Source organism: Malania oleifera, chromosome 4 (genome assembly GCF_029873635.1).
Source record: "Malania oleifera isolate guangnan ecotype guangnan chromosome 4, ASM2987363v1, whole genome shotgun sequence".
Classification (NCBI taxonomy): Eukaryota; Viridiplantae; Streptophyta; class Magnoliopsida; order Santalales; family Ximeniaceae; genus Malania; species Malania oleifera.
The window spans coordinates 89,033,100-89,055,797 of record NC_080420.1 but is presented as its reverse complement, the minus strand read 5'-3'; the positions used below and the strand labels follow the sequence as shown (position 1 = coordinate 89,055,797).

At 36.3% G+C, this 22,698-nt stretch overlaps 1 protein-coding gene across 1 annotated transcript in view; it reads right to left on the bottom strand.

The window, feature by feature from the left end:
* LOC131152989 (zinc finger CCCH domain-containing protein ZFN-like) overlaps positions 1-22,698 on the bottom strand; it is a 48,793-nt gene that overhangs the window by 17,202 nt on the left and 8,893 nt on the right. Inside the window, exons 5-6 of the mRNA XM_058104992.1 lie at positions 21,185-21,481; positions 20,430-20,750 (exon numbers count right to left, since the gene is read on the bottom strand). Of these exons, the coding sequence (XP_057960975.1) occupies positions 20,430-20,750; positions 21,185-21,481 (618 nt within the window). The remainder of the gene's footprint in view (positions 1-20,429; positions 20,751-21,184; positions 21,482-22,698) is intronic.

The window sequence follows — 22,698 nt, the reverse complement described above, 5'->3', positions numbered from 1 at the left end:
AGAAATTTTGACAATTTTGTGGAACTTTAAAACCATGGTTGTGGGATTACCACAGAAGGGAAGACCAAGGTAAGAAATAGGACAAGAAGAAGATATTACACCTGCCACCCTTACAAGAATGAGAAAGAACACTTCTCTACACCCATGCTCGCTACCACTCTCTGAAAATGACTACTCAACACTCACTCAAAAATCAGAAAAATGGTAAGACAAATTAGTGAAACTAACCATAATACCTGCATAAAGGATGTTATCATCTGCAACCTGCAAAGATATAGAAAGGTCCTCAAACCCCACCCTAATTCACTACAGTAAGCCTATACCCAAACCACTATAAATCTCCTACTCAAAGTATCAAAGACGAGCACAAAAAAATCGAGATAAGCATCCCATTTTCTCACACCTATAGATGCTTCAAGCCAAGAAAAGTTGTCCATTCCCCATAAGAGACTGAAAAAGATTGACAACCTCTAATCCACTTACTCCACCAAAAACCTAACTCTCTAAAATTTAATCCAAAAACAAAGAAACACAATCATATGCCTTCTCAAAATCTAACTTCAAACCAAGGCCTCTCCTCCTTCTTCTATTATCATCCTCCATAACCTTATTTGCCCCAGAGCTGCACCTATACTTTAACGACCCCCAATAAAGCACTTGAGTTTGTGAAAATAGCGTCCCCCAACACTCCAGCCAATCTGTTCGGTTGGACTTTTGTCACGGTTGAATGAACACTTGCCACCATCATCAAACTAATGGGCCAAAAATCACTGTGATAAGCACAACGGACAATAAAAGTGCAGTTAATACTTTTACCTAGGGGATCACTACAAAAAATTTCATTAAACACCATTTAAATATCACCCTTCAAAGGTACCAGAAACCCTAAGAGGAAGCCATCATGAAACCATCTGATTCAGAGGTTTTTTCCTTCTCTGTTTCAAACACAGCTCGTCTCACCTCCTCTGCCTCAAAAGGTTTGTCAAGCCAGGCAGCTTCAGAAATTGACACCAACCTAGCCCTGAAATCATAGCCATAGACTCATCCTCCCCAAATATGAAACCCAGTAAAAGTCAGTCATGGCCTCTGCAGTAGACAGCATTTCTGTTCATCTCCATCAGCTTCTTTTTTCAATTCTTTAATAATTTTTTTCCTCTTCCTGCCACTAGCCACCCTATGAAAACACTCTTAAAATTTCCCTTATCTGCTTCAGTCAGTCCTATCTAAAGCATCTATCTTCTATAAAATCTCTCTTCCTAACTTGCACGTCACCAAACACCTCAACATTCCATGCCTCTAAGCGTTCCTTTCTCATACTTTAAGCTCTTCATGAAACCATTTAACCTTCCTTCAACCATATTTTCTGAAAGGAGTATGAGACCACCTCATGGGATCACCCTCAAGCACTAAAGGGGATTGCAAACCTCATGGGTGGGCCCAAGACCCGCCCAATTTTACTATTATTGATTTTTGGATTCTTCCAAATGACTTTGTTTCTACCCAAACAAATCCTGGCATAGTTTCCTTTCTTTGTTAGCAATTAATTAATTCCTTAATATTAATTTCTTTGTGAGCTCGCCTTCCACCATTATTGAATCTGTTTATGCACAAGGAGGAAAATCATTTATTATTTTCCCTCTCCTTCCTCAATCATCAGAAGCACAACATCCTCTCATGCTCTCAGTCATCACCAAAAGTCATATACTGTTCCTGTTTCCTCATGTTGAAGAGCACGCATGTGCGAAGGTCTGCAATCTTGAAGGCGGTTGTCGTGAACCTTTATGCACCAAAGAGGGGTGAAATCTACCCTTTAAGAGAAGTTCTCTACACGCCTCAAACACCTATCCAAGGAGAAAATAATATCACTCTACATCTATGATCAGCTAGTTTTTCCAACAGAATCACATTAGAAATGACAGTGTTTGGTCACTTTTTTCCACAATGATGCAATTTCTACCAGTGCTATTTCTTTCTTCGACAAAGGAAAGAGAGATATATTAGCATGAAGGGGGAAAACAATTACAAGGAGAAGATAACAATATTTTCTAGCCCATAAGGGGCGTAAACTTTCTAATACCAGAATATCTACCTACATCAAAGAAAATACAGTGAATTCATCAGGTTTGACAGGAGCATTCTAAACAAACTAGCAATTCTAATCCTCCAAACATGATAGCTTGTAGGTGCCCAAACTAAATTGCTAGTAGTATGTGAAGATTATTTCCCAAGGAGGAGAGCACTCCTGCCAACTTGTGAAATATCCAGGAAGATTGAGGGCAGCAGGTGATTCTTTTTTCTTTTTTCTTTTTTTTTTTTTGATAGAAAAAGAAATTCATTAGATAAAAAGAACGTACAATCAAAAGAGAAGACATCTCCTAAATGAAATCTGAGAATCCCAAGAAAAACAAAACAAAAAAGGAAAAGTCAAAAAATACAGCAAATCAAATCAGCACACCCTTAGAAGGGACTTCCAATCCTGCTGAACATCTGTCAAACACATCCCCTTAAAATTTCCATTGCCCACACATCACAAAGAAGACATAAAAAGCACTTTCTCCCACACCAACCAATATGGAATCTTCTCCCTGAAAAACTACATAGATTACATTCCTTCCACAAGCATCGTAGCACTGCAAATAAAGCAAAATTCCATAAAGAAACAAAGCCAATGAACAATTGATCTCTTTCTTCCAGCACTATTTCTTATACTTTGGAAAATAAAAAATAAAAATTGACCAAATATAGTCTACATATTGCACCATTAATTATTGCTCAAATGATGCTTTTCAGACCCTACAAGTTGCAACTGCTTTATAAACTACGAAGAGAATGAAGAATGGAGACAGAAGGAACAGAGAAGGGAAGAAGAAGGAAGAAGAAGGGAGAAGGAAGAAGGAAAAAAAGGGAGGGAAGCTGCACAAGAGAGAGAGAGTGAGAGAGAGAGAAACAGGAATGGCAATCTGATTCAATACTTAACTGATCCATACATTACATAAACACTACTACAAATCCAACATTACAACCAACAAATATTTACAAAATAAACCCAACTAAAACATGTAATTATAGAATAGATCGAAAGTACTTAAAACACATAAATAAATCCAAATTAACTAACTTCTAAAATATCTAAATTTATTAATTTAAGAAAAATTCTTGATTTCTAAATCTTAAAACAAAATAGGGTTGCCTAGAATTATTTGCAAGTGATCGTTTATCAAACTCCTCTTGTTAGAGAAAACTCAACCTAGAGTTTTACAATGGCTGAACCACTCAAATTGTAATTTCACATTGTCCATTTTCAACTGACATGCAAACATCAACAACAAATTATTGTAATTCTCTTCAAGGTTCCCAATCCTGTTGAAATCAATAGGATGAGGAGTATTGCACTTGGACGATCACTCAAGGCTTGGGGTCTGTGTTACAAGCTTCTCACAAGATTTCATCTTTTAAAGAGCACTTGTGCTGACCCAGCTTAACATTGAATTTTTTTTGCCTGCTGCCTGTTCCTGGGACTCTTCTACAACTTGAATGTGTCGTTCCATTGATTTTTCTTGCCCTTCAAGGATCGCATCATGTGATCTGCTGTCTACACAGTAAATGGAGCTTTTATTTTCACATTATAATCCAGGATAACCATGAACTCAGGGTCACTTGAAATTTCCTCGTTTTTGTGATCATAGGTGTAGTCCATAACAACAATTTCCACTTCATCTTTGAAAGGCTGTTTGAGAATCCAAGTTTACAAGCAATTTCCTCTTTTTTGTGATTATGTGTGTAGTTCATGACAACAACAATCCTGTTTCATCCTTCATAGGCATTTTGAGGTTGGAAGATGATATTGCTTTCACTGTAGATCAGTGAAGAATTCAGATACTGACAAACTTTTTCATTTTAAGCCAAAAGAAGGTTCAAGTTTTACCTTGATGTCTTCAATAGTATTGTATCCTATCCCCCCACGCAGTCACATAACCAACAAGCTCATTAGATGCAAATCTTGCCCTTCTTGTTTCTGGTGCATCATTGTATTCAAAATAAATATCAAGACAAACAGCCACCCTATGAATTCATTTTTAGAGGCGTTACCACTAAAACAAGGAATATCCTCCAGACAAAGCATAGAAGCCCATGTAACATTTCTCAAACTCATATCTTCAGAAATATTAAAAATGTTGGCTTCTTAGCTGTAGGTTCTCTAGTTTATCAACAATAATAGATGTCTTGCATAAATTCCAAAAGATTCATAATTAGATGTGACTTTACATGTTTGTTGGCCTTACTAGGTTTGATACTCCATTTTGATGCTAACAAACAAGTAGGATTTAACATGCTTTAGTTGAGTGTTGTGTTTTCTCAGGAATTCATATTGAAGGTACTCATGTAGCATGAATCAATAACTGATAGCATGGATCAAAGTTTGAAGACCATAAGAGCATGATGATTAAAGAAGAACAACATGAGAGCTCAAAGTTCAGAATATTCTGCGAGATCAGAGATTAGCAACAAAGAAAGTTCATAACAAAGGAGAATTTTTGAGAAATTAGGACAAGTCTCTATAAGTACTTTAAGTTTATTCAAGTATGAAGTTTTCATTTTGAAGCTCATTAAACACAGAGACTTAGAGACCATAAGAAAATAACTTGGAACATGTTTTCAAAGTTAAAACAAATTTATATTCCAAGTAAAAATGAAAGAGAAATCAAAAAGTGACTAAGAAAGAAATTTGTTCAGTTGACAGACGACTATGTGGTTATAGGCAGACGACTGACTAAATTAAAAACTTAAAGTTGAAACACAGAAGCCTGATAGACGACTGTCAAGGCTCCCACAGACGACTGTCAGTGAAAGGTGAGAAATCTGCGAAAGTTTCACCAGACAACTATCTACCTTATATGTTACTAAAAGGCTCAAAATTTCACATGGACAGACAACTGTCATCATATGGACAGATGACTGTCACCTTATATTCTGATGATAGACGACTGCCACTCAAGGGACAGACAACTGCCACCTTTCTGCCTATGAATCTTACCATTATATTAAATGGACAAACGACTGTCAAGACTTCATAGTCGTCTGCCTCACGGCAATTTTCTATTTTCCAACGGATATAATTTTTGAAATTAAAAAATTTGCAAACTCAAATAAGTTTATTTTATGGAAACAAGTCTGAGTATCCTTTGGGGAACAAGCAAAGAGGTTTTATACATCTATAAATACCCCCAAGACTCATTGAATTATACACCAAGATTATTAAGAGCTCACAATCTGCTGTCATACTCTCTCTCACTCTGAAATTCTGAAAGTACCTCATATTGCTCTCATCCTTGCTCGAAAATAAGAAGTTCCTGTTGACTCTCACTGTGTTTGATCATTGAGTTGCTGATTCTTTCATTAAGAGATATCCACGGTGATAAATTGCTAAGAGCTTCATTTTAAAAATTCAAATTCTGAATTTACTGAAGTGCATTAGTGTTTTAAACTTGTACTAATCAGCTCTTTGAGGAGCAAGTTTGTGTACGTGTTGTTTCTCTATCATTGTAACAGGGCTTGTTTATGATTTAAGTATTGAATAGTTGGACCAAACAAGGGGAGATTGTTTGAAGAAGGCGGGCTCTAGCCTTACCCAAGGAGTGCTTGTAATCATTTTTCTTCCGGCTGATAAAGGAACGGTAATAGTGAATCCTTTGGCGGTTTGGCCAAGGGCAAGGCATAGGCTTTGTTGAAGCCGAACCTCGTAAAAATCCTTGTGTTCTTCTTTCTCTACTCTACTCTTTATTTTTTCAAGGATATAATTTGCGTGGTCGTTTTAAATTTCAATCCTGAATGTTTGGTAATTAAATAGACCGGAAGGTAATTCATTTTGGATAAATCAGCATTGATTGCGGAAACCGAAAGAGACTACGTTGGTTGATTATCCTTGACCTATTAATCTGAAAGTTTATTTAAAAACTAAACATTAGGAAGAAGAATACTAGTACTACAGGGCTTATATAGAGAATAGCAAATTTTCACATATATTGTTACTTAAAATTGAGAGTTTGATCTTGTTGTGATTGTTTCTTAAAAGAACTAATTCTAAATTTTTTTTTAAAACCAATTCACCCCCCCCCCCCCTCTCTTGAGAAGCTATTCCTAATTTCAATGTTGACAGGGATGAATTTATTCTTTAAATATATGTATCAAACAATTCAAGTTAGATTTATTCAAACCAACATTAACATCTCATGAAGGATAGGAAACTTGCCACGATAAATCTCAAAATACTGCAGCTAGGCCTCAATCTGAATGCTAGCCTCTGAAATTTGCATTGGCAATCCAATATCAAAAGCTAACTTCCCAATTTCTTAAGCCTCCACAAAATAAAAGCCTACAAAATGAAGCAAATGAAGTCTGAATCCGGTGTTGGTGCTGAAATTATCCTCCAAATTTGTAACTTGCACTAGTACTTGAATTTTCCTCAATTGAGCTTAACAATCTCAGGGGGAAAACAAAAATATGACAGTTGGAAACAATTTCTTGTGAATCAGGAAGCAGGAGAAGACTGGAAGTTTATTACTCGCACATCACCAGCATGTGGGGCACATGTGCTGCCCACAAGGATCCTCTGGCTATGATACTATGACTAACGGCAGATCAGGTCTGGTGAGTCGAGTAGTGGTGGTTAGTCAAGAGAACCTTCGGAAGTGTGGGAATTTGAAAGTGGCTTGCTGTGATACCTTCAGGTGGTGTGTGGGACCACATCCCATGTCGTATGAATGTGAATTGTGAAATTTCAGGGGAGCTGTTTTCCATGGTGACTGTCTGTGATGGTGAAAGAGGTGTTGTGAATAGATGCCTGGAAATTAAGGTTTCAATAAAATTTTCAGAAAAATTGCAGACAGTTTTCTGGGATTATGCTGCGGTTTCATAATGAGTTGTTGTAGAAAGAAATTGCAGTTGTGTGAATTTTTGGATGATTCTTCAATGGAGATTATCGTAGGGGTTAGAAGTTTGATGGAAGAACAGCAATAAGGAAGCCTAGGACTGAGCTGAATTTTGCTCTGATACTTATTTGATGTAGAACAGCAATAGAGTATAAGAATAGAGAGCGAATTAAGAGAATTATAGGAGAGGAACAGAGAGAAGAGAGAAGAAGAAATAAGAAAAGAGGCAAATAAGATGCAGCAGGCAGAAGGCAGGAACAGAACAGAGAACAGGAAGAGACTGAAGAAGAAGAGAGAGAGAGAGAGAGAGAGAATTTGAGACAGAACAGAGAAGGGAAGAAGAAGGAAGAAGGAAGAAGGTAGAAGAGAGTGGAGAGCTTCATAAGAAAGAGAGGGAGAGGAGGGAGAGAGGGACTGCAATCTGGTTCAATATCTTACTGATTCATACATAACATAAACACACTGTTATTAACCCAACACAACAAATGACTACAAGATACCCCAAAAGGACTTGAATTTCTCAAAGACCAAAATCAACTAAACATATACAATATTTAAATTTACTAATTTAAAACAAAATCCTTAATATCTTAATCTTCTAACAAAATATGGTCGCCTAGAATCATTCACAAACAATCCTCCATCAAATTTGTTGATCCTTCAATAGAGATTGTTGTAGGAGTTAGAAATTCGATGGAAGAACTGCAAAAGCCTGGGGCTGAATCAAATTTTGCTGTGACACCAATTTGATGTAGCACAGAGACAGAATATCAGAATAGAAGGAAATTTGATAGAACTATCGGAGATAAAGAGCAGGGAGAGAAGGAATAAGGAAGGAGAGGGAAATATGGTGCTGCAGGCTGAAGCCAAGGACAGAACAGAGAACAGCAAGCAATGAAGAACAGAGAAACAGAAAGAGAATTAGAGACAGAACAGAGAAGAAGGGAAGAAGAAGAATGGAAGAAGAAGACGAAGGACGAAGGAAGAAGGGGGTGAAGGTTGGGGAAGGTGGGGGGCGCAAGAGAGAGAAAGATGGGGAAACTGGATCTGCAATCTGATTCAATACATAACTGTATCATACACTAAACATACACACTATTATACACCCAAAATTACAACAAACAAATAATTAAAAAATAACCCCAACTAAAACATGTAATTACAAAATAACCCAAAAGTACTTAAAATACATAAATAAACCCAAATTAACTAAACTTACAAAATATTAAAAATAAAATTAGTATTTTTTATTAAAAAAGAAATCCTTGATTTCTAAATTTCAAACAAAACATGATTTTCCTAGAATAATTGGCAAGCAATCCTCCAGCAGAAGTATGCATAATGGCATAGCTAGAGAACACTCCTTAGTTTTAATTTATCAAAATTTGAAGTATTGACACAGTCTCCTAATTCTCTCTTACTTTTTTTTCCAAAAAAAAAAAATATCTCTGAACTGCAGATTGGTTTTTGTTGTTGTTTTCTTTGTTAGGTACATCATTTCTGTTAACAAACAAGAAGAAATTAAAACCAAAAACACTCGAGATATTGCAAACAAGCATCTATATATATACCAAAACTAGAAATCCTACTATAGCAGCGTAGCAGATTCCTAATGCCCTGTGCCTGCCATTTAGCACTATGCTCTTGGCCATAAATTTTCCCTAATGTGCTCAACAATTATTGCTATAATTCTAAACACTGCATTAGCAATTTAACACTTCTACCCGACCATAGCCCCTCTTTGTTCCTGATCACCTTCCTCCTTGCCAACTTCTTCGTTGAGGTACCTGGTGAGGAGCACAAATCCAGCACCATCAGACAAGGGACTTGCTTGCTTCATAGCAAAACAGTCCAGTATACAATACTGTAAACCAGGAGACAATACCTTAATAGGTGAAAAAAAAAGGGGGGGCCATGTTTTTAGCTGCACGACTGCATGAAGTTCTTTTGGCTACTAATTTTTTTTTTTTTAAATATGCACACTACGTGTTTGATACTATGAACATGCATTCTTTCACAAGGGAGGTCCACTTGTGCAGAGTTTTAGAGCATTTTCTAGCCACAGTCATTAGGGTTCACAACTACCAGTATTGAAAAACTCTATTGAGCAAAAAAAATGTTTGTCCCCTTTCATTTCCAAACAATTGCATCTAAAATGAATATAATGCCTCCTACTTTCCCTATACAATTCCTTTCTAATGCACATATTGGCACTTTTTGCATGTCTAAACAATTTTAGCATATTTTTTCTTGTCTTCAACATGTGCTACCTTTAACCTCTTTTGTATGCAACCATTTCTCCTTTTACACCTTAGATTGCAGCTCATCCATCCAGACACTACTATGAGCTTTACCAAGCTTGATCTCAATACTTGCATGGTGTCTAGGAACAAATGAGTATTTCTAGAAGAATTTAGCCCACTTAGCATGCCTGGCACTAAGATTCTTTTAAGATAGAACTTTTCATACATGATATACAGTGATATACTTCAACGTTGATCAATGAACTTCTAGCTGAAGTAGACTACAAGGTGACCCTCTTGACTCGGCATTCCTTCAATGTCTATACTAAAAGCATCACAGGCAACCTCGATAACTTCAGTGAAGCTTGGATGTCAATGTTAAGAATATCGTGTAAATTGGGAAACCTAATCGCAATCATAGGTCTTTTCGTTTGTTTGTGATATATGTCAAGTAAATGATATTAACCATAAAATAATACCCTTACTAACACAAGCACTAATTTCCTTTTACTAACACAGAAATAATGCTAAATAACTAAGCAACAAGAACACTCCCCCTTAAACCAAAGCATAGATATCATATGCTCCTAGCTTGTTACAAATGTATTTAACACAAGCATCCTCTGAGCCTTAGTGATAAAGCAGCAAGTTCAAATTCTAACTTCACATGAGTGGTTGTAATGAGCTTATACAGGAGTTTCTCCCGAACAAAGTGATAGTTAACTTAAATGTGCTTCATCTGCTATGGGAGACTTGTTTAGAGGAATTTTATTTATGTACGATTCATTATTTCTATGGCCCTTATTTATTGCATTTATTTTTCATTTATTTCTTATTTCTTCAACATCGATTTAACTATTCTCTTTTTTTTCTTTTACCTTCAAAATTCCCCATATTTTCATTTTATATCTAGGATTAGGAATATGAATAGTCATTATCAAACATCAACTCCATAATCTGAGAATGTGGAAAACCAAGTTCTTTCATCATGCTCTTTAGCCAAACAAGCTCACATGTAGTGTGGGCTCTATATTCTCACTCAGCACTCAACCAAGCAAACACATTTTGTTTTGTTTCTTATATTTCTAAATTATCAAGTAACCACCAACAAAAACATAATACCCAATTGTAAGTTGACCTAGTCCAATCTACATTTGTATATACTGGAACATAAGTGTGACCCCAATCCTATTATAAGAACTCCCTCCCAAGCGTACCCTTGAGTCATAATGATTGCATCCCATGACTTGTTCTTGGAGAATCAAGAAATTGGCTCATGTCATAACACTTGTTGTGAAAACACATGTATGGTTGACTGTTAGATAGTTCAACTTTCCACAAGCCTCTCATATCATCCAAGGTCAGCCAAAACAAATGATTCACATGTGGCCACAGTTACCTATAGTGCAGTGCGTTTGGGTCGTGGTGTGTGGTACAGGAATGGGGTACGCTACTCAAGAGGTATGCAGTTCTTTGGGGGTAGGCATAGTGGTACACTATTCTAGATTGTGGTGCACACAAACCACCTATTTGGGTTGATATATTAGTCAATAGGCTATGTTGGATCAAAGTTCTGAATAAAACTCTTGCTCACTCCGACAACTCTTCCTTTCGCCTCGGTCACTCAAACATCTCTCTCTCTCTCTCTCTCTCTCTCTCTCTCTCTCCACATATTCGAATTCATCCAACATTGCAACAGTAGGAAGCCCTTTTTCTCTCTCCTTTTGAGGCTACACAGCAGATGGAAGCCCTCTTCTCTCTCTTTCTCTCTCTCTCTTGTTGCAGGCTTCGCAGCTGCAAGAAGCCTTCTTTACTCTCTTGTTGCAAACTTTGCAGCAGCAGGAAGCTTTCTATCTCGTGTGACAAGCTTCACAGCCACTTACAAGAAGCTATCTTCTTTCTTTCCATGATAGGCTTCGCAGCTGCAGGGAATACTTAAATATGATTTTTAAAATTGTGAATACCATCATATGATTTTTTATTTGAAAATGGTTAACAAATCTGGGCCACCATTTTTGGATATTTAGATCCTGACCCCCACCAATTCAAGGTGCTATTAACCCAAAAACCGGTACCTGCAATTTGAATTGTGGTTCTAAGAGACTGCGACCCAGGTAACTATGCATCCAGCACTAATTTGCTATTAGGATCCATGGGTTTGACATGTTTGGATCCCAATAACCTAGACTCATCTAAGAGGTCTACAACATACTTCATCTATAACAAAACAGTCCCCATATTAGATCAAGATAATTTACCCAAGAAGTATTTTAATGGCCCTAAATGTTTGGTCTGAAATTTAGTCTGTAGAAAATGCTTTAGGCTCTGGATATCTTGATCATCACCACTGGAAATCACAATAATAAGCACATATACGACAGTAAGAATCCTAGCAGAAGTGATATAGCAGTAGAATATAGAGTGACCTACCATGCACTGTTGAAGATCAAACTCAGGTAATATGACACTTAAATGACCAAACCGGGCTCTGAGGGACTACTTCTAGCCATACAAGGATTTCTTGAGGCAACACACTAATCTTGACTCTGCCTAAGCAACAAGCATAGGTGGTTGCACCATATAGACGTCTTAAAGATCAAAGGCATTCTTCACATATAAGTGGCATAAAGACCAATGATGGGCGTGGAGATCAACAAATGAATTTGGTGACCACGGAGAATGTGTTAGAATAATCCAAATTGTATACCCACGTATACCCTTTAACAAGAACACATTAAAGGACAGGCTTTCAAATCTTTTAGCAACAAGATGAGCCTCCAAATAAGCCACAGAACCATCATTGTTAACCTTCACAATATACAACCAGCAACAGCCAACCATAGACTTATAACTAGGAAGAGGTACTAGCTCCCAAGTGTTATTTATCTTGTAACGCACACATATCTTCAACCATTGCAGCCCTCTGCCCAGAATGGGATAGGGAGTATATAGAGCCATTCACTGGACATATTTGCAGAACATTATTAGCTTGAAACAATGAGAAAATGGTTTTGGCAGTTTCCATCTGAGAAGAACTCCCTTTGGATAAAGTTATAAATAGTAAACATGGATTGCTTTCAAATGAATGGCATACCAATTTGGGTTTAAGATCAGAGAGTCCTGGAAGTGTATTTGAGACCTATTTTTGTCTATTCCCTATATCAAATATGTTGCGGGCAATGGATCTCATCCGTCTTTGGGAAGACTCTTGGTTGAAGAATTATATGCTTTTCATTTCTTTTCCTAGCTTATGTTGCCTCTCCTTAGTGCAAAATAAGGATTGCATCCTTCCTTTCTTCAAATTGTTGCATCCTTCTTTTCTTCAAATAGGTGTGATTTTCACATTCATAGGACGCTAAACAATAGGAAGGTGGATGACTCTTCTTTGTTGGTATTATTGGAGGCTTGGAGGGTTGTCAGCTCTCAAGCAAAAGAGAAAGCCGGGTTTGGGATTTGGATTCTTCAAGAGTCTATTATTCTAAATCTTTCTTTGAGCATTTGACCAGAACCTTATGTCTTTTCCCCTCCATGGTTTTATTTGGAAAGCTAAAGACCCCTCTCAAGCAAGGGTTTTTATTTGGTTGGTTGTTCATAATAGAGTGAATACCAATAATCTGTTGCAGAGTATAAGGCCTTTAAAGGCATCATCTCCAAATGTTTTTTTCTCATACTTTCAAAGCTCAGAATCTGCATCACATCTATTTTTGCACAGCTCTTTCTCTTAAGGGATTTGGAATAAGTTGTTTGATGTTGTAGGGGATAATTTGGTTTTGTTTTTAGATGTGGAATTAAGTATCTCTTTTATAAGAGTTGGAAGAATGGAGATGGTTTGGTTCCAGGGACTTGTTGGTTCTTTGTAGTATTTATAGGGAATTTGGATGGAAAGGAATGGTCGTGTTTTCTCAGGGAAGAATAATTCTGGTTCTTTGCTATGGGAAAGGATTCAGTACTTCGCATCTTTATGGCCTTCTATAGCAGGCAGGCTATTTTAAAGGGATTCCTTTTTGGATCTTCAGCAAGATTGGAAGGCAGTTTTCTCTTAACTGTTTGCTAGTCATTTTTGTTTTCTTTTTTCTTAGGAGGATGTCTTGTTCTCTTCTTTATACATTCTTTCTCAATACAAAATATCTCTTCCTTTTCTGTCAAAAGAAACAAAGGCTGAAATCCTCGAGAAATTTTTTTTTTGACTAGTTATAAGGGCAGTGAGAAGAAAAAGGAGGATAATTTAATGGGTAGAGGCACAATGTCTGTGAACATCTAGTTTGCTAGGATCAAATTATCAAATTCTTCTCAAATCCAAGTCTTGCCAATTGCATTTTGTCACAAGGTCTGTTGGCTTCTTTATGGTGTTTTGCTTGAGTTATGAAAGATTTTGCTTTCTCGTTTTTATGTACTATTAACATCCCATGCTATACACGAGTTTTTTTATCAAACTTAAGTAAAAAAGATGTTTATTAATTACACGATTGTTTCACAAAATTTTCTTTAAAAAAAGGGTCAACTATGAATGTTAAACCGCAAACACATCCTTAATTGTTTGGACATTTCATGCATGCTTCGAACTTAAAAATATTCAAATTTCAATTTTACAATTCATGACTAATATTGGCCTACAAATAGTAGCATTCTATTTCAGATATCTCAAACACCAACACCAAACAACTGCATAATTTTTAACCATCCATGTGTATGCACGCACTTTATGCACAAATATTGTAAGACAGAGCAATTTATCACTGATAAATCATTATCCAAAAACAAACATTTTTCTTGCTACATAACTAAAAAATATTTGCCTTTGTATAAGAAACATGTTAGAAGAGAATATGTTATTTTAATAATTAGGTTGTGTAATGGGGGTATTTTTGTCCTTAGGACTTCATTATTATTAATAATATAGAAGAGAGCAGATCAAGAGCTGTATGTCAACTCCAGGAAATCGCTGCTCAGTTTTTTCTTCTCTTTTTCTCTTCTCCTCTTCTCTTCTCTCCATCTCTTCTTCTCTTATCCATCTCCAACTTTACAACATGGTATCAGAGCATTGATCTCCTTCAAATCTGATATATCTGAATTGGTTTTGACACTCTGTTTTTACTTCTCCTCCCCTAATCAGTTCTCAAATCTGATTTTTTGGTTGGTTTGAGAGTTGTTTAAGGACACCCTTCCTCTGGGTTAAGCTGTGCAGCATCCTTGGCAAGAAGCTGTGTGTTTTCATGGTGATTTGCTGATGTTATGTTAGATATACTCTATTTCTAGTACACTGCTGCTGCTGCTGTTCCTCTGTCACTGTGTTTGTGGTTGGCTAATGATGCTGTTTTGATGACGTGTATTCGTGATCGATTGCTTGCAATATTGTACCATTTTTTGGTTGGTTTCAATGGTTGTTCAAATATTTATTTTCTGTTCTTCTCTGCATTTGTTTCCAGTTGCTTCCAATAGTAACGGCTGAAGCTGCTGCCAGCTTGTTTATTAAATGCATGCAGTACTTTGCTCTAGTCTGCTCTGTTCTTGGTGGTAAAGTAATTCCTCCCAGGATATTGTAAGCTCAGTTCTGCAGTCATACTTGGATGCTGAAGCTCTGGATTCTGGAGAGTTTGAAGTATTGTAAGTTCTGGTTTTCTGAAGTTCTGAAAGTGCTGTTTGTATTAGCGTGTGCTGCCATGACTTCTCAGTCTCCTTCCCATGATAAGTCAGCCATGGATACTACCTCTAATTGTAGTGAGGGAAGTTTTGGAAGATGAGGATGAGGTTTAGACTCTGTTCATGGCAGAAGTTGAGTAATATAAGGAGTTCTTCATGGAAATTCTCGCATTTGCACACATTTTGGCAAGAAAAATCATACCATTGATCGCTGTTGGGACCTCCTGGGGAAACCAACTTGGCCGATAAGTCTCTTGCAAAGGTCTACTATTGACAATTCAAACGCACCTAAACAATCCATTGGGGAGTTGGATACATCATCCATTCTGTCCCAAGAGGAGTTTAACAATCTTTTTTGCATGGTTCAACAAATCCAAACTCAGCCTTATACATCTAATGCTACTTTGGCCCATTAGCTACTTGCCTCTTCATCCTCCTCACCTTGGGTTATAGATTCTACTGCCTTCTCTTATGTGACAGATAGTCTTAATTTGTTTGAGCCTTTGAACCCCACTGCTTTACACACTAAGGCTTCTCTTGTTGAAGGTTTAGTTACCCCGGTTTCAGATTTTGGCAATATTCCCTCAATTCCTTCTATTCCTCTTTCATTTGTGTTAAATGTGCCTAAATTTCCCTAGAACCTGCTATCAATTAGTCAATTAACTATGTCTCATAACTATTTTGTGACCTTATTTCCTTCTAATTGTGTTGTTCCGAATTTTTGGTCGAGGAAAAAAATTGGTGTGACTGTAGGGCTTGAAAAGATTGGCCTATACTATTTCAATTGTGGTCATGGTGGGTCCAATTCTTGTCATAAGACTTCCTCAATTTCTACTCATGGTGTTTCTCTTGATCAATGGCATGCTTGTTTGAGTCATCCATCCCTGCAAAAACTACGAGAAGTTTTTTCCTATGTTCAAGTTTTTTTCTCAGTTAAGTGTTCTACGTGTCCGTTAAGAAAGCATATTATGACATCTTTTTTGTCTAGGGTCAAGTCTTATAGCAAATCATTGTTTTCTCTAATTCATTCAGATATTTGAGGTCTATGTAGAGTCAAGAATTTGACCAATCATCAATATTTTGTGTCCTTGGTGGATAATTTTTCATGTATGACTTGGATCTATTTGTCAAAAGATAGGTTTGAATTTTTGAATGTATTTACTCAATTTCACCAGGAAGTAAAAACTCAATTTGGCATCCTCATTCAAATTTTTCAATCTGATAATGCACTTGAATTTGTTCAAAATGAGCTTCAATCTTTTTGCTTGGCCAAAGGGATTATTCATCAAACATCATGTATACATACCCCTCAACAAAATGGAGTAGATGAATCAAAAAATAGACATTTACTTGACATGGCACAATCTTTCCTTCATATAGATGTTCCTGAAACCTTTTGGACCGATGCTCTTTCCTGAAACCTTTTGGACCGATGCTCTTCTTACAGCCTGTTTTAAGCTCAATAGGATGCCCTCAAGTGTTCTAGTGGAGTAAATTCCCTTCCCCATCATGTACCCACAAACATCCATGGTCTCTGTTGTGCCTCAAGTCCTTGGGTGCACATGTTTCATTCATGCATTCCACATGATGGTTAGGACAAGTTCTCTCCTCATGCTGTTAACTATGTCTTTGTTAGGTACTCAAGAACTCAGATTATGATCCCCACACTTGTAGGAAATATGTTAGTGCTGATGTTATCTTTTTTTTAGGGGACACCCTATTTTTCCAGTGTAGGGTCGTCCTTGGATGAATCTATTTTGATTCCATCAATGATTTATCGTCCCCCCCCCCCCCCCCCCCCCCTTCTCTTGCATTGATCATACTATTCCTACCCTTATCCCTTTCAAGAAATGCTCTACTCTTCGAAATCCATTAGTTACTATCCAAAAAAACAATTGAAGGTTTATGAACGACAGAAAGAAAGCACAAACATCCCTACCACTATGCTAGTGCCTCCTCTACCCATTACTATTTCGACTTCTGACTCTGGAGATCCATCCCAATGTGACTCGGATTTGCCCATTGCTCACCGAAAAAGTACTCAAACATGAGCTCAGCAATCATTCGCCACTTATCCTATTGCTCATTATTTTTCAACTCTTCACCTTCCTAGTTCTATACATTTCTTTTTCCTTGTCTATTTCCTCAGTTTCTATCCATTCCTCGCATGTTGAACCACTTGCTAACCCTAGGTGGAAGCATGAAATAGATGTGGAAATGGATACCTTGACCACTCAAGGGACATGGGACATGGGACATGGTGGATCTTCCTCCTAGTAAAGAGTTGGCTAGGTGTCATTGGATCTACATCATCAAATATCTTCCTGACAGCTCTTTCAAATGGCTTAAGGCTCAGCTGGTTACCAAGAGATACACCAAAACATATGGTATTGATTATTTTGAGAACTTCATTCTTACTGCTCAAATTAATTTTGTTCGTGCATTGATCTCATGAAGTTAATTTTGATTGGCTCATATATCAATTGGATGTGAAGGATGTCTTCTTGTACGTAGTTTTGCAAGAGGTATATTTGGAGCAAACTCCTAGGAATGTTGCTTAGGAGGAGGATGGTAAGTATGCAGGCCGGATAAGGCCATTTATGATCTTAAACAATCTCCTTGAACTTGGTTTGACAAATTTAGTGCTATAGTCTTTACTGGCTTAATCTAGTGCTACTCTGATCATTCAGTTTTTGTTTGCAAAATGGAGATAGGTGTGGTACTTCTAGTAGTTTATGTTGATGAAATCATCATCACTAGCATCAACCATAGTGGGATTCCAGATGTTAAGCAGTGGCTTCAAGCAAAATTTGAAATCAAGGACTTGGGTATTTTTTGTTACTTTCTTGGTATTGAGATTGTAGTGTAAAAAAGAGTTGAATCTATCTTAGTGAAAATATATGTTGGAATTACAAAGTGAGACTGGTTTGTTGGGAACTCAACCAGTTGACATTCTTATGGATCCCTGTGTGAAGTTGTCTAGGGATCTTGGAGCGGATTTTGAAGACAAACATCAATATAGGCAGTTGTTTGGCAAGTTGATCTACTTGACTGTCACTAGGCTTGGACATATCTTTTGCAGTGGCAGTGGTGAGCCAATTTATGGACAATCCCAAACAACCACATCATGATGCTGTTTGTAGGATTTTGTAGTATCACAAAGGCTCTCCTGGCAAAGGTTTGATATATAAATGTAATAGTAATTGTGAGATTGTGGGATACTCTAACGCAGATTGGGTTGGCTCATACTGTGAGTGAGCTTATGCAGCAAGTCTCTTATGTTAGAGATGGAATTCTTGGTAACGAAGCCAATAGATGTGTTTTTGTTATAATCAAGTTGCCATTTTTATTGCTAGCAATCCAGTATTTCCTAAGAGGACAAAGCACATAGAAGTTGACTGTCATTTTGTGAGGGATGCTGTTTTGAAGAAGGTTTTGAGGACTCCCTTTGTAAAATCTGTCAATCAGTTAGGTGATGTTTTTACAAAGCCTAAATTTAAGCCCTGCCTTGTCTAATGTTTGGTACAGGTACAAGCTAGGGTTAGGTGATATTTATATACCTTAACTTGAGGGGGAGTGTTAGAAGAGAATATGCTATTTTAATAATTAGGTAGTGTTAATGGGATTAGTTTTGTCCTAAAGACTTTATTATTATTAAAAATATATAAGAGAGCAGAGTTAGAGCTGTACATAAGACTCCAGGAAACTGCCGCTCAGTTTTCCCTCTCTTTTTCTCTTCTTCTCATCTTCTTTTCTATCTCCTCCATCTCTAACTTTACTACAAAACATTATATATATATATATATATCCTCCATCTCTAACTTTACTACAAAACATTATATATATATATATATATATATATATATATAAAGATTTGATATATAGTGTTGATATATATACATACATGTATGTATGTAGGAATGATATTTATTCATTTGTTCCTAAAAAATAAAGATTGACATAAAAAAATAATAAAATATATGTCCTCATTTCTCATTGAAATAATCATACCAATTCGAAATCATAGTGAGTGTTCTGTGGAAATGTAAGCCCTCTAAATCCAAAGAACAATTTTTAAAAACAAGGTGGAAATATCTAATTAGTCTATTTTAATTCTTTTTTTTTTTTTTCAGTTCAAAATTTTATTTTATTTTTTTTTAAATGATATTTGGATTTCAGAATTTTATATATATATATATATATATATATATGTATGTATGTATGTATGTATGTAGGAATGCTATTTATTCATTTGTTCCCAAAAATTAAAGATTGAAATAAATTATAATAAAACACATGTCCTTCTTTCTCACTGAGAATTTTACCAATTTAAAATCATAGTGAGTGCTCTGCGGAAATGTGAGCCCTTCAAATCCAAAGAACAATTTTTTAAAACAAGGTGGAAATATCGAATTAGTCCATGTTAACTTCTTTTTTTTATTTCAATTTAAAAAAAAAAAAAATTGATATTTAAATTTCATAGGTCAAAGAAAGCCTAAAAAGAAACATTTATTTTTACCTGAAAATATGTTTTGTTTTTTTTTTTCAAAGTCTAGACTCACCCAAACTATTGTTATTTCTTACAAATTTTATTAAACCTAGTTGACCAGATCTCAACATTCCCCACATGCTTTAAACTTTTAATAGGGACATCATCAATTCAAAACCCTTTCCATTTTCAATTTTCTTAAAGCCACTATAACTTCTGAAAACTGTCATCAATTTTACAAGACTTTCACACCATATCAAGGGTTTAAGAAAGGCATGATGTGTTCAAACTAAACATTGCTCTACTGGAAGACCTTTTCCATGATTTAAACATGAGGCCAACAGATTAGGACACAACTTACTAATCAGCTAGGACTTGCCCTCCACAACAGCAGCCTGATTTAAATCAGTACCAATTAATTGTGAGTCTAACATGAAAGTAAATTATTATGTTCTACATGAAATGTCTCACATTATTAACAAATAATAAAAGCAATTTGTCCACTCTTCTCCAATCTCATCTTCTTATACAGAAACTCTTTTATCTTCACTCTTAATGTATCTAACATTACTGAAGTCTCTAATTCTTCTTTCCCTTGTTTTAGTAAATTTGAACGTTTGAATATAACGCATTATTATCAGAAGGATATAAGAAGATACCACAAAGCATTTATTTGAATATGAAGATTTTCAACAAATATTTGTGACCTGATAAAATAATGAAGAATCTTATTAAATTAAATGTGCTAGAAATTAAGGGCAAGAATGATATCGTACTTCAAATTCAATTACAGATCCATTGAATAAGCTGCAATAATCTATCCAATGTAAGTGTGGTGCAACCAAGACTCAGATAGGTTAGGTCAACTCATTCTTGGATAGCTTTGATTGACATATTTTTTCTAAAAATAAAAACATACAAACAGCTTGTGGTAGATCACTTATTTTATATCATATCACCTAATAATTATTTTCATTGAGAGGGAACATGAAAGTAGAAAAGACTGAATGGCTCTAGACTAAAGAATCTTCAGAAGTAAAATAATAAAAGCAGCATATCATAGTTTAAAATACGGATGACAAGATTAAAATATCAAGAAACAAAACTGAACACAAAGATATAACTCACTGGACGTAAAGGAAGGCCAATGGAACTCAAAAGACAATCTGGAGGAGGAATCAATCTCTCCCTAGGATGGTGGAACCTACAAACTGCACCAAACTTACAATCTCCAGTCTTCATGTAAAACTGGCATTCAGGTTGACCAGGTCTCTCAGGAAATACATTCTCTCTCTGTAATGCATAAAATCCTACAGGAATTGTGCCAGAACGGTATGGAGGATATGTCCCTTCAGATCCTGCATTTGTCTCACGCGAAGTCCCATAAATTTGACTGTTTCCCGCCGTTTGTTGCTGGCCTTCTGAAGATGAAATTGACCCCAGCTGGCCCTGGAAAAATATAAATAAAAACTTCCTATAAGAACTTTGGCATCTGCAGTGCTCATAAGTTCCATAAAGCACATCTAAGAGGCATACAAACCTTCAAAAGTGCTATATTGCCAGTTACTGTACAAACATGCATGCACACATAGACACACACGAAACAATTGCAATTAGGTTCCTCCATTTCTCTTATATACAGTTCATTTGCCTTTAAATGTAGATTATAAGTCTGTGGGTCCTTTGATAATTGTATTCCCCAATGTTCCATGAATTAGAATGTAAGAATCTATTGCTTAAAACACACAGCAGCAACCAAGCAAAAAGAACCCCAAAGAACCCCCAACAAATTTATTAAAAGAGGCCAACTCTGACCACTAAACAAGCAAGTGCAATGTACATCACAGCATTTTGTCAGATTTAACAATTACAGAAAAGCTCACACTGTATGCATTCCAGCTAGGAACTGATACCACTCCCTGAGGTACTATCAAAGGCGTATAGCTTGAAGGACCTTGCCACCGTGGACTGGGAATAAAAGATCCCCTAGATAAGGGCCAGTTTGTGATTCCTCCTGCATATGACTGCTGACCAGGAGTTGTTGGAGATTGGATGGACGGATAAACAGGAGACCCACGTAGAGAAACCATCATATTGGATGGTTGAGGATGGTGAAATTTACAAGTGCTTCCAAACTTGCACTGTCCGGTTCTTAAATAATAGGCACACTCAATCTCATTCTGCAGGAAAGAAAGAAAAGGAAATCAAAATTAGAAAATAAGATTTTAGCAAACCAAACAATTATGGACCCAATAATTTTAAAATGCTATCTGCAATGTACACGTGTCAAGGACATGATTACGGATCACCAAGACATATTGGACACACCCCAAACTTGTCTAGCCTTTTATTTCATTTTTTAAGAAAAGTAATGTTAAATATGTGTTGCACCCAATATGGGTCCAACATGGCATGGACACATCAAAATTAAGTCGTAGTACCTACTGATTGCTTCTCGAGTTGATTACCATATTTCATGTTATGCTACAAAAGTTTTACACTACTTTTCATGTTAGAACAAGTTTTTCTTTGATAAGCAAAGGATCAAAAAGGAATAGGAAGGTTATGCAGAATTGAGAAGAGAGGAAGGCGACAGAGAAGACAGGAAGGAAAAAGAAGGCGGTCACAGAAGATAGGGGAGGGGCAGAACACACGTTGACTCCCCATTCAATTTAAAGGCATCAACCTGTTTTACAGTACAACAACATTCAAATTTATAGGAAAATTAGAAAGATGAAAATTACAAACCTACCTTTAGAATACAAATATTTACAAACAAACTTCCAATAAACATAAAGTTAAATTAATTAATTAAACACAATACCATTGGGCCTAAGTGTGGCACTTGAAATTGGCCTCCAAAGAGGGCCAAACTAATCCATCCAATAGCCATCCTACAAGAGGAGGCAACATCTATGCTTTGGTATCTGTCATTTTAGAACAATATGAACATTGTATTCCATTCTTACCTTTTTTGCCATTATGCTGCTATGGCTTTTATCTTCAAAGTATAATTTATGAATTGCACATATAACCACTCTAATGTAATTTGTTAAGGTATTTGTTATTCTTAAATAATACCAAAAAAATATCATTGAGTATTTTCTTTTTTTCTAACTAGCTTTATCATGATATGCCTCCTGTCTCAATTTGTATAAATTATAAATTGCATGTGTGATAAGAAGGCAGGCCTTGGATCAACGGTAAGGTTGCTCCTTTGTCACAGGTTGATTGTGGGTTCGAGTCCAAGGAAGCATCCTCTCTACATAAAAGTAGGAGTAAGGCTGCGTACACTGTAACAACCCTCCCCTTTCCCTCGTGAAGAGGGGAGCCTTATGACCCAGGGATGCCCTTTTATGTATGATTACTTATAACCATATGTTCAAAACAGATCTTC